This window comes from Gymnogyps californianus, chromosome 5 (assembly GCF_018139145.2).
Source record: "Gymnogyps californianus isolate 813 chromosome 5, ASM1813914v2, whole genome shotgun sequence".
In the NCBI taxonomy this organism is placed as follows: Eukaryota; Metazoa; Chordata; class Aves; order Accipitriformes; family Cathartidae; genus Gymnogyps; species Gymnogyps californianus.
Window position 1 is genome coordinate 60,191,015 of NC_059475.1, and position 12,729 is coordinate 60,203,743.

The window sequence follows — 12,729 nt, forward strand, 5'->3', positions numbered from 1 at the left end:
AAACAGCAGCCCTTTGTACCCAGATCTGTCTCCCTTCCCTTACAGGAGCCAGCCTGGCTTGCTGCAGTCAGGATAATGACAGTTTACAGTTGCCACGAGCAGATGCACAACTCAAAGCCTTGGAGGTAGGGCATGTTTGCAGTGACTCATGTTTAACACTAGTTCTCAAGTTTACAGCAACTACAATCAAGTTAAAGGTTCACTTTTGACGCTATTTTAACCACACTCCAACTCAAGCAGACTGCAGCAGCACAGCCAGGAAGATGTGCTAGCACACAAACCCAGCCCATCTAGCATAACTAAGAAAACCAAGTGACTTAAATCTCAAAGACATTCAGTTAACACATTTAAGACATCTCAGGCCAAAACAATAGTTTATTTCATTTTCAGCAACATATCAGCCATCAAAAAAATAAACTCTAACACAGATGGATGGAAGACTTCTCTACAGTGTAACTAAGTGGGCTCTGACCCCAGGGGTTTGAACTGGAGTGACATTTTATTATTCATCCAATAACTTAGGAAGCATGAGAATAAAGTGCTTTATTTCTGAGCTGGTATGAGGTCATCAATGGACTGGCCTTTTTCAAGGCGTTTTTCCATTTCAATAAGCAGCTTCACACCATCCACCACCATCTGCACCAGCTCCACCTCAGAGAAGCCAAGACGATCAGCATTGGAGACATCAAACACTCCTCCGACAGCAGCTGTGTCCACACCACCTGGAGCAAGAAATTTGGTTAGTACACTGACCACTGCCAGAGCAGGTGAGTCTGCCGTTCTTCCCTCACTAGCTTGAGGTGGGAACACAGCAAGACAATTGTCTACAAGCTGCCACTGCTGCCTCCTCCTACGTGCAGGGAGATAAAGCTGCATGTGACTGCCAACATGAGCCACTGAGCATGCCATTAGGCCAGCTCTTTATTATTCTAACCCATGAGCAATCTAACCTGTGGTCAGAAGTACCCACTGTAGCTATTTCCTAGCCAGAAGTTAAATCAGGATTCCCATCCCTGCTTACAACAGAAACGGCTGCCACCAGGTCCACCTTTTCTGGTGCTCAGAAAGACCACACAGAAGGACATACCTACATAGCCAGAGGCAGTAAGGTATAAGCAGAGCACTGGCATCCCCAGCTCCTCCAAGATATGACTTTAAGGCTTGGTTCTCTCCATGTGCTTTACAAGGGTACCTTTTGGATGGTCTGACAGGCATTGCCAGTGTGAACCAAGACATGGCTCTGGCTGTAGCCAGACTTCTGCTGGTGTCTTAGGGCAGCCTGAGTAGGACCTCCCTGTATCACCTCACCTGTGCCTCGTTTCTGCAGCCGAAGCCTCTTAAGGACATCTCCAAACTTCTCATGTTTCCCAAGGTTTGGTAGCTTGATGTGCACACCAGCACGGAGCCCTGTTCCAAGGTTGGATGGGCAGGTCAGGATGTAGCCCAAGTGTGGGTTCCACATGAACTCGTAGTTTTTGGACTTGAAGAGAGTTTCTATCTATAAATAGAGAGAATGGATGTTTAGAGATTGTTCTCTGCCTGAAGGATGTAGGTGACCCATTAGTGCTCACTTACAGCTTCAGTTACATAGCAACAGCCACAACAGTTTCAACAGCTATTTAAGTCAGTCACTAAGCGCCATCCATTTAGAAAAAAGGGCCACCAACAAGGGGCTTTTAAGGCCTTAATCTTGCTCCTAGCAGGGAGACAGGCTAAGTTCAAGCTACACTACAAAATCTGAAGTCACTATCTGTTGGGAAGCTTGATTTAGTACATGTCAAGTCAGCACGTCTGTTAGGATTAGGGAAGGGACTGGTAAAGCTCAAGTTCATATCAAGACTAGAAGCTGCAAAAAGCATTCAGTCTAGAAGCTTCAGTCCAGCTTTGCCAATCCACATTCAAGCAATTTCTCCTCCCACCCAGGGTCTCTCAATGCTTGATTTATAGAACCACATAGAAAACCTTTAAGTACAGTTTAGATATTTGGATAAGGGTGCCACATCAGAGGACACATTCTAGATCTGATAGCCACAATGCTTTGCCAATATAGGTGTTTCAGAGCCCTCACAGCTCTGCACCTCATCAGGGTGTTCCCGGAGACCCAGGCTATGAAAAACCACCATGCAGGACTCCAGAGGGGGCTTGAAAGAGTTTGCATTCTCAGCTCTAACCAGAGAAACGTGTACCATCTGAACGCGCAGCTCAGGCAACATTGATTTACCTGTGTTAGCCCAGTACAGAAGCGGGTAAATACTTCCTTCATATTGCCACCTTTCTGCATGGAAATAACTCTAAGGTGATCCTCCTCATTGATCCAAACAAGGAAGGTCTTGTTATCATTGTGCCTAGGAGACAAGGCAAACAACTTATTGTCCGTCCCACCTGACATTTTCAAGATAATTGTAATAGCACCAAATTACTCATCATTGTAGTTTTTATTTCGAGAGGCTCGCTTAGTTGCTTCTTCAAAGAAATTAATCTTACTTCTTTTGTCCATGCAGGACCTAACAGAGTTAAGCTAGTAGTTTTTACCCTGCTCTTTTCAAGAGGTAGTCTGAATTGGCCTGTATCTAAACAGGTCAGAATGAGTAATAACATGACATTAGCCAGTCTTACAGTATCCAATCCTAAAAATCCAGTCATCCCCCTAGCTCAATTGTGGCCTGAGTTTACAAATTTAAGAGATTTCATCTGTTCAGCAGAGTTTGCAGAAGGGTGATCAGTACAGACTTCGAGGCAGCCCTGTACAGTGATCTTCATAATGACACCATGTTGACAATGTGTAACAAAGCCTTTTATCAGAATTTTGTCAGATTCTGTTAAACTGCACTTTGTACCTTATCAGAGAACTAAGCTGAGTTTTCACTATTAATTTTAGATCGGGGCTCTTCAGAGGTGCTATAAAAACCTCTGAACACCAATGGGCCCCTCTTGTCCTAGCTTGCAGCTGGCAGCAAGTACTATCGTCAATATTTATCATGCCGATAATTTCTCAGCTTGATTAGGATCAAAAATTAACTAGTACCTGAGGAAAGTTATTTATGCAGACAACACTGAGACTTTACACTTCAAGCTTGTAGATTAGTCATGCTCAGATGACAGCACTATCTAGTGCTGGCAATCTGCAGGTAGATGATGCAATCTTAAAGGTGACCTACAGAAACAAAGCATGCTTCCTCTGGGTTGTACTGAAGCAGCTACAGTAATAAGATAGGAGTATTTCAGTTGATAAAAACCTAGCCCTTGGCTTACAAGGGAGCAAGTTAATTGCGCTGCAGAAGCTCCTGAGATGCAGAGTTTTATGTAGGTGACCTACATCTGACAAGCAGAATCCTTCCATTCCACACCTCTGCATCAGTCAACTCATGTCACAGAGTCTCTGGGGGCAGGGGGGGAAATCTTATCACTTGCACAGGTAAAGCCATACTAGTCCAGCATCAGTGAGTTTCTGCAAGCAGAAGTGATGAGACTACAAGGGAGCAACTATGCATCCAGTACCAAGTCTGAGCTAAGTCAACGCTATGGTTTGTTACCACAAGTTACTCTAAGCTCCTGGGACAAGAGCTGAATGTAGTGGCCCATCTACTCCTTTAGAAGTCACCTACTTTCATAAGCTGCTTCAATTATTGCCTGGTGCTTCACTAACCTGTGCTGGATGGGTAGCTCTGGTTACAGGCTAGCCAAGCTGGCCTGTTCCTACCAGCCCAATGTGATGCATGGTAACACTTGTCCAAATTCTGCTGGTTTAGATGCAACTTCCCCAGAGGATACCACACAAGTTTCTCATTAGATTCCATAATATGAGTTCAGAAGCTGCTATTTTGCCCAACAGTATGAGCCACAACCAAAACTGCAAGATTTTTTTTGCAGGGACTTTGTACAACTCCTCCCTTCCAGGCATACTCACCAGATACCCCTGGCATCAGGCCAATCTCGTGCCATCCCAGATGCCAACAGAAGGGGAGAAACTGGCTTGTCAAACAAGAAGTGATCATCAATCAGCTGCTGCTGCTCTGCATCAGTCATGTTCCTCAGAGCATAGTACTTCCCCTTGAGATCACCTTCCAGGCTACCCAGAGCTGAAAGAGAGAGTCACTTTTAGGATGGGACGAAAGATGATAGACATTCCCAGCACTTCAGAGACCACACACAAAGTATGGCAATGTCTGATCTGCTGGGTTTGGTTCCTCCCTTGCTTTCATCTGCAATGGCAATGCCTTTGTGGCATTACAGAACTCAAGGCAGTATCAGATGATTTGTCTGCACCTTCCAGGCTTATACAAGTAGCCTTTGTTCCCTTAAATGCAGTATAGAATCATTACTGCTCCTTAACTGTAGAAGCAGTGCTTTTTTCCAAGGAGACTCAAGGTCATGAATACAATAAACAGTATTATTCTAGTCAAGGACTGTTACCCTGCCCTTGAGAGGTTTTGGAACAACTACACCCAGTCTCCAGAATTGCACCTTGAGTGTATCCTTTCCTCTCACTTAATGGAGTTGGGAGGCAATAGAAAAAACCGCAGTTGAGTAGTTCCACTGAAAACTAGGGCTTACTCTAGTCAACTGCACATTTGGAGCAAGATTACACCTCTAAGCAAGCTGAACATTAATGAAAGTCAATTAAAAGCAGCCACAAAATACTGCAACCATGACTCAAGCCCTGAAGTTGCTACATACCTGTTACACTTCAGGTCTGAGCCATGATGAACCAACCTCTTTCCCCCCACACACACAGAAAGCAGCTTTCAAGATCAGCAAGGGTCAACTTAATGCACTCCAACTTCTCTCTGACATGTGCTCTTGCTCTCAGCTACAAACTGCAATGCTGAGGCAGCTGTAATGTAATGAGCCTTTTTCAGGGAAGGCTCCATGTTCAGACTAAGTCTTGAGGGAGGCGGCTTTTGCCAACTGCCTCCATTTTCAAACTGCAAAGAATACCTCCTGCGCAAAGCACATAAGTAGTTTCCCCAATGCACCCAGTTCTCACTTTACCTTCAACAGAGAGCTTTTCGATAGCCCGCCTCTCTCCTCGACTACAGTGCGGGGGAAGACAGAATCCACGGATGCTTCTACCCGTTCTGACACGGGAACTTAGCACGTAATTGGGATCCAGGTCATCACCTCCCTACAAGATTAGGAAACCAGTGAGTACAACCCTGTTGCCAAGAAACCTACCCTAAATACATGTAGCTCCCATGCATTTAAGCATGCACCTTATACTTGAGATATTGACTACTTGGCCTGTAAGCCAGCATCTTACTTCAGCACTATTTCCTTCAGCATTAGCTCAAGTATCTGTGTAACACAACCCTTGTTTTGAGGCTAAGGCTACAGCTACTAAGTAGTGCTAGAAGACAGGGATACCACCAGACCATCAGTTTTATGCCCCTTTCAGACTACAGTCCGGGCTTCTGTTACCCCTTCAGATCTGCAATCCAGAGGTACCAACATGAGGCAAACCCCTGTTGTTTAGGTAGGTGTCTACTCTTGCAAATGAGAATTATTCACTACTGTCATCCAAAGTCTCTTATTTTCAAGATGACCTACGGCTAGCCAATCAACATGGCATTAGGAATTCCTAGAGTCATTAACATTTGAAATCCATAAAATGGGCAGAAATCCTTACTCCTAGCCATAACAATGTCTATTCTATAGTATGAGATTACCAGTTGATATTTAAGAGCCAAGATCAGATAGCAGAAACTGTTAAGTTTTACGACAGTCCTTGACTCCTAGGACAGTGTTGTTTAGCTTGACTACTACAGCCCACAGTTCATGGAAATATGTGTTGAACATGTTTGACATGACCTACGTTGCAGCAGCACATGAAGCAAGCTCCTGCTGCATGTCAGCTGCCTGGTTCTACCCAGCCACTGACAGCCTACAGCAGCGAGCTCTTTAGTCTTATTGCACTGGACACACAGCCTGTGGGCCTGTGCTGGGTGAAAGTGATGGGACAGAGCCTGAGCAATCAGTTTAGGCGGCTGCCAACAACTTTACACAGTCCTCAGACCAGTAGGCATCAGTAACTGATCAAAAGTTTATACCTGCAGGTTATCAGCGTTCAGGTCAGTCTTGTGCTCATCAGTTGGTTTGTAGCCACCATGCCTGTCTTCAATAACTGGATCAAAGAGTTCCTTAAACACATCATAGGATTCTTCATCACCAGCTACGCATCCTACTGTCATTATGAAGGGATGGCCTGGAGTGGTAATAAAGTCAGAAGAGCTAAGTTCGGGTGATGTTTGGCTGTACTCCAGCGCAGCACCAACCAGGCAAGTTCTTTAGTGGCAGGTCTAGTCACTTAGAAATGCATTCTTACATTAAAAACATTTGGAGAGACCCTACATTTTACACTTCATCCAGTTAGTAAAATGCAGTGCTATGGAAACCCATAGCTGTTGCCATTAAACCACACTCATTTGTCAAGCTTGGTTTAGGACAAATTTGCATAGCACATCCAATTTCACTAGCGAATTTAGACCACTGGATAGAACTATGTCTAAACAATCATGCTTTGCTGTAAGCAAGCATGCTTTGCTTTTTGTTGCTTCTGCTACAGACAGAGCTGCATTTCTGTAGTCTGCTCATAAATACCACCTCCACAAGATTAGTTTTAAGTCACCATATTCAAAAGCACCAGTTACTTCAGCTGGCTCACACAGAATATTCTCAACGCATTTTACCAGGATTATCAACCCCAGTCTGAATGACATCATCCAGGGTGAAGCCACTGGGCGTGACTCTGTCTCTCAGTTTCTTGTATAAATCCAGGGTTAGAACTTTGGCCATGTGGTTGTTGTGGGTGCTCAGGTCCGGGTACTCCTCATCAGGAGGCAGTCTCTGATTATTTAGTTGGGCCATTTTGATATTGCTAGAGTAAAAATAAATACTGTAATGTTAACATGTAAACCACATCTGCTCCCCCTTTTTTCATAGAAGTGCTAGAGAATATGACATAACTAGTCTGGAATAGGAATAGACCAGAACAGCCAGGTAAGCCAACATTTCCCCCCCCCAGTTGTGTTATAATTAGAATGCATTTAGTTTGGGTTTTGGTTTGGTTTTTTGGTTGGGTTTTTTTTTTCCAGATTGAAAGTATTTAGCAGAGCAGTTACATAATTGAAGTGTCTGGGAACTGATATGTCAGATCACAGCAAGGAACATGGCTTGATAGAACAAGGCCTCTTAACACAGCCATGTGTTTAGAGCCATCTCTCAATGCTTTATGAGATTTGCCTCTCAGCAGCTCAAGAGCTTTGGGTGCCGTTGTCAAGAAGCACTTCCAGTAAGGAGGGAGAACAGATTGTTATGCAGATCTAACGGTCCCCAGCCATTACCTGGGTTATCAACCCCAGTCTGGATGACATCATCCAGCGTAAATCCACTGGAAGTCTGTTTATCCCTCAATTTCTTGTACAGGTCCAGGGTCAGCACCTTGGCCATGTGATTGTTGTGAACGCTCAGGTCAGGGAACTCGTCATCAGCAGAGTACTTCATCTTCAGGAGGTTGTGGCTGTTTGAGAAGGGCATGTCTGACCCTACTGCAGTCACTGGGGGAGAAAGAGGGGAAGCCTATCACCGGGGGCTTGGCAGGCCTCCGAACTGCCCGAGGTGGGAAGCCAGGCACCCAGGCAAGGTCACCTTGGCTGCTGTTCCACCCGTGCCTTTTACACCTTTGCCGCTACACCACCCTCCACAGGAGCCAGGAAGGAGGAAAGAAAAAAGTTCTTCACCTCCGCCAGCCTTGCCCCGTCCTTAAACATCCCAGCCGCAAGGGCAGGGGCTCTCCCCGCTCCTCCGGGGCACCGCCCGGCTGAAGGGATGCGCCCAAGGTCGCGCAGAGCAGCCGCGGCAGCGCCGGGCAGACCCCGCCGGCGGCTCTGGGGCGGGGGGAAGCGTCCGGGCCGCCGCGCGGCTGAGGGGCTCGGACCCGCCGGGAGCCCGGGCCGGGCGGCAGGTGAGCGGGGCGGCACCGCGACGCCCTCGGTGTGCGGTCACACCTCCTCACGCCGCTGCCGGGCGGGGGGGGGGGGGGGGGGAGCAGGTCCCGCCGCGCCCCGGCCGGAGGAGCGATAGCGTCCGGCGCCCTCCGCGCCCGCGGAGCCCCGGCTGCTCCCCGACTTGGGAGCGGAGGGGTGGGAAGCATCCAACAAGCCATTATACAACAGACGGCTCCCTCGGGGGACCTGACTGGGGCGAGCATATGTAACTACCCTGCTAAATACCGGGTTAATCTGGTTTTAGAGCGGGGCCCGCTCCAGCTGGGGGCAAGCCCCGTAAGCACCTGCGCCGCGCCCCACTGGAGCTCCGCGCCACGTCCCCCGCCTCACGTCCCCCGCCTCGGCTGCACGCCGGGCGCCCCTGCCCCGCGCTGCCCCCCGCCGCCCCGCTCCCCCTCCTCCGCCGGACCGGTTGTACCCCACACAGCGAAAAGAAGAAGAGGAGGAGAGAAGAAAAAAAAAAAAAAAGGAGAAAAAAAAAAAGTCCTATTTTAAAGCTGCAGGACGGCTCGACTGCCCCGGGACTTACCGAGGGCTCCGCAGCCAAAGCAAGGACCTCCGCGCCCGCTCAGCGCCTCACTGCTGCCCTAGCCGAAGTGGAGCCCCAGCACCACCGCCGCGCCTCTTTTATATAGAGCGCGACCCGCTGCCCCATTGGCCGCTATTTATAGCCCATTCATTCCATTGGGCCAGGCGCGGGAGGGCGGGGCGAGCGCCCTGCCGCTGCCCGGGCCCAGGCTTGCCGCCATTTTGCTTGGCCTCGGGGAGGCGGGAAGGCAGGGCGGTGGGGGATGGGAGGCGGTGGGGGGCGCGGCGGGACTCCGCCGGGGCTGGTCCCCTCAGCGGAGAGGCAGCGGCGGCCTTGGGGACTTCATTAAACACATACATGCATGCGGAAATCCATCTCCACGTTCCATCGGCCAAGGGTTGTCCGCAGGTGGCGGTGCCATTGCACACCGACACAGGGACGTGCCCTGTTGCCGTTCAGGCTTCACACCTTGGTTGAGGATTCCATAACGGGTGTAATCACCTGCCATCCTAAAAATAAGGGCTTTGTAGCGCCAGGCCCTGCATGCCCTGAGTTGCGTGAGTGATTAACTGCCCCCGAGTTGGCTTGGCAGATCCCCCTGTGGATCTGGCACTCAGCCCCCGGCACCCAAGAGCGGCGGCCTCGTCCCGCAGGGGAAGGACCTGCCGCTCACCCCGCGCCTCGCCTCCAGCACCTGCGAAGCTGTGGGCTCGTTTTAGAGTTCAATCTGAAAGGAAGTACGGTGGGTGTGTAAAGCACAGCGAGTCTCCTGCTCTTGTCGTGTGCCAAAAAAACCCCAAACCAGTCTTAAGCTTTTCTGGGGAGTGGCTGATTTCCCGCTGAAGGAAGAGGCAGGAAGGCTGGGATTTGACCCATCTAAAGCTCACCTGAAATTCGTGAAAATAGTGACTTCCACTGGTCTGTTTGTAGGAATGAGCAGGATTTGTCCCAAAGGTAAGATGCAGCTGAGAATCCCATTGTTTGCAGAAATAAATATATTAACAACATGAATGACTATCTTGATCTGACTTTCACCTTTACATAATAGTTTCTTTATCTTTCTTTGACGTGTGTTTCTCACAACAGAACCCACGTTTATCCTCCTGTCCAAACAGAGTGTACTTACCCATGTGAATGCAGATCTGAGTCGCAGAGTTCCTTTCTTTGACGTGAGTTGTGAATGTCAGGAGACATCAGCCGAAACTCTTTCCCCACCACAATTCTTTCAGCACCACAACCAGTACCCTCACCCCGATGACGAGAAGCGCGTGCACTTTACAGAACTGCTTAGGATTTAAAAAAAATAATATAGGGGAAATCATTACAAAATAAAAAGCATAGACTGCTTCAAATAAAAATGCGTTGTGTTTGGCTGCCATCCAGATTTCCGAGTTATTCCAGGTCTGATAGACTGAGATGCTGAGTATACAGATCTCCAGCAGAAGCCAAGGGCTCGGCATCTGTGCAAGTCTGGTCTCTCATCTCCCGGATCAAAGAACAAATCCTCTCTCTAGGTCTCCTCTGCCTTTTTAACCTCACAGAATCTTCCCCTACATTTTACTAGTTTCTCACAACGCTCGTGCTTCAGAATAGCGTAAATTGCAAATAATGCCATCGCTAAGCAAGTATTAAATGAATGTAAGTGTAAAATCGTACCCAGAGTCCTCAAAATAAATGTAATATTGCTGGATGACCTCAGTGGCAAACATAGTTCTGATTGTGGATTTTTTTAATGTAAAACACTCAGGTTTTATTTTTAATTTAGAAAAATAGAAATAAAACTAAGAGCATTTTCTTACATTACGCCATATTTTTGTGGTGTTTTTCTTCAGAAATAAAAGCACATCAGGGTAGGTACTGAAGGCTCCTTTTGTCTTTTTCCGTAATCTATTGCCACACAAACAGAAGCAATCAACTGTTCTGTGCTATAATTGTTCTGTAGATTCGTGGAGTCAAGGTCACCTCGGGAACCCAAATCCAAGGATCCACTTCTATTCATTGGATACGCTCTTTCCCTCCCAGTCTTGCAGAACAGGGAATACCAGTCATTATTATAAGCCAGTAGTAGTCTCAATGTGCCATTCATTATAGCACTTCCAACACAAACAGACACCTCTTCTTCACAAAACTTTTGTCTGAAAAGAAGACATGGGAAGAGAGTCACGGGTGCAAAACAACCAAAATATACCCAATTTACATGTTTAATAAACAGTGCACCCTCTACCTCCTTTTACTCACCACTATTTGACAAATTTCTAGCATGCAGTAAGTCAGAAGTGGCTATTACCTCACTGGGTTTTATTCAGACAGCATTTTAAGATTTGCTGAAAGCTGTGTGTAAATTGGATCCTACCTTTGTTACAGCATCCCATCCCAGCTTCCCTAGTGACTTAATTATAGATGCTGTGCCGTGTGTCAACAGCCTCTGATCAACCGTTTTATCTAGCTCATCTGCTGAGAGAATATTTTCTTTGGATAAGCCTGTATGGCCTGTTAGACTGTGATAAAGGCACCAATACTTACTTTCCGTGCTGGGATGATGTCTTAGTGCATACTGACTTAAACGCTACATTGCCGTTCTGCAGCTCAGGATGGAAAGGTGGGGTGATTACTCCAGAGATCTCTGAACTGAGCTTTAACAATGAAGATTTAAGGGAAGTTAATCATGGGCCATGCAGCTAACTTCCTAAGAGGCTTAATTATAAATGTTGTGCAGTGTACAACTGCAAGAGGAGATGGGTGTTAGCTAGTGAATGTGTCTTCTGAAATTACTCGTGTGAACGTAAGATGAACCTGGAGAATTAGGGGATAAACATCTTGAAAATCTAGAAGAATATTCCAAATTAGGAAACAGCAAGAGAAAGTCGTTTGCTACAAATAACTGAACTGTTTCCAATTCCTAACTGACAACTAAAAAGCACTTGAAAATTAAATATAACACTCATGTATCAGTAGATTAAAGAAATTGGTTATAGCTGCATCTGCTTAACTTCTCAAATGAAACTTCTCTTCCCATTTACATTTATCGCTTAAAATATATTTGCCTAATTATTATCCTTGTATTTTTTCACACTGCTTAGGCAGTCTGTTGAAAATAACTGATCGTTTCCACTGAGCTGAGTGCCTGTGGAAACTAGGAGCTGCTGAGTGTCTTGATCTTGCACACAGTCAGGCCCACAGTGATCTGAACAGCAGTTCATCATGGGAAAGAAAGGACATAAGAACACAAACAGTGACAAATATAACCAATGACACTAAAAATGACAGAAAAAAACCAAGGTACGTGCAAATATAAAGGCACAGTAGAGCCCTGATTGCCAGTCAGAAAAACAGCTGAGTAGGAGTTCGCAGTTTAAGAAACCTCTGAAACTGCATACATTATGTTTAGATTAGATGGAGGAGAGTTTCATAACTAAGTAACAAAGACTACTGCAATTATGATATGGGCAGGTCAACAGCACAACAAAAAATATGTTCTCGCTGAAGGTAATGGGCAAAAATTCCCTTATACTTGATGGAATCACATTCATTGAAAAAATCACAAATTGTCACCTAAACGGCTCTCTGTTATTGTGTTCTTGATTATGGAAGGATGACTTTTTCTCCACTATTGTGCATTACAGTTTACTGGTGAACACAGCACCGTACAGAGCGTTATCTGATTTAGCCGGGAACGTTACCTGCATGTCCAGGGTGATTCACATGCTCTCTGCTATGCCCATACCCCTCCCATGCCAGGTGGCCTGGGCTTGTTGCAAGCAGAAGATGAGGCAATACTGTCCTCCTTTGCTCCTCCTTGCCTCCTGACTACATCCCCCGTACCACCGGGGCACGCAGGGCTCTCCACATCACTTCAATCCTAAACACGAGACAGAAGTAGGAGTTAGTACCATGCTATTTGGGGTTTAGATAACGATTCCGCTGCTTCTAAGCCCACATTGTGGTTTCTCCCACAGCCTTACGAAACCCGTATGAAGAGCTTGGTAGGCCTTGAGCTGCCTTTCCCTGCAACCGGCTGCCCTGGGGGAGGGCAGGCAGAGCTTTCTGGAAGCCGCCTGCCCAGGTGTTAGAGGTGAGGCCTGGGTCCACCGACAGCAAAGGCAGAGCCATTCCCCGGGGAAGGGGCTTCACCCCTGCTGGCAGTGGCCCTCAAGACTCCCCAAACACACACCTGATGGGTGACAAACATGAGTTCCC

General features: G+C 47.0%; 1 protein-coding gene across 2 annotated transcripts; it reads right to left on the reverse strand.

Annotated features, from left to right (window-relative positions):
• Positions 1-357: 357 nt before the first annotated feature.
• CKB (creatine kinase B) lies at positions 358-8,571 on the reverse strand. 2 transcript variants are annotated; one of them, XM_050897132.1, is made up of 8 exons: positions 8,533-8,571; positions 7,341-7,553; positions 6,048-6,202; positions 4,993-5,125; positions 3,908-4,079; positions 2,222-2,345; positions 1,309-1,498; positions 358-722 (listed from the first exon to the last, which is right to left on the reverse strand). In XM_050897132.1, the coding sequence occupies exons 2-8, from the start codon at positions 7,531-7,533 to the stop codon at positions 544-546; spliced, it is 1,146 nt and encodes a 381-aa protein (XP_050753089.1). In that variant the 5' UTR covers positions 7,534-7,553; positions 8,533-8,571; the 3' UTR covers positions 358-543. The 2 variants fall into 2 exon arrangements, with proteins under 2 accessions (XP_050753089.1, XP_050753090.1); XM_050897133.1 differs by lacking the exons at positions 7,341-7,553; positions 8,533-8,571 and adding an exon at positions 6,687-6,865.
• Positions 8,572-12,729: the final 4,158 nt, after the last annotated feature.

Coding starts and splice junctions, on each gene's coding strand:
- CKB (XM_050897132.1), bottom strand. CDS start 7,533: ATGCCCTTCTCAAACAGCCACAACCTCCTGAAGATGAAGTACTCTGCT. Junction 2,346..3,907: donor CCTGATGCCAGGGGTATCTG/GTGAGTATGCCT, acceptor CTTGTCTCCTAG/GCACAATGATAACAAGACCT. Junction 1,499..2,221: donor TCTGTACTGGGCTAACACAG/GTAAATCAATGT, acceptor CTCTATTTATAG/ATAGAAACTCTCTTCAAGTC.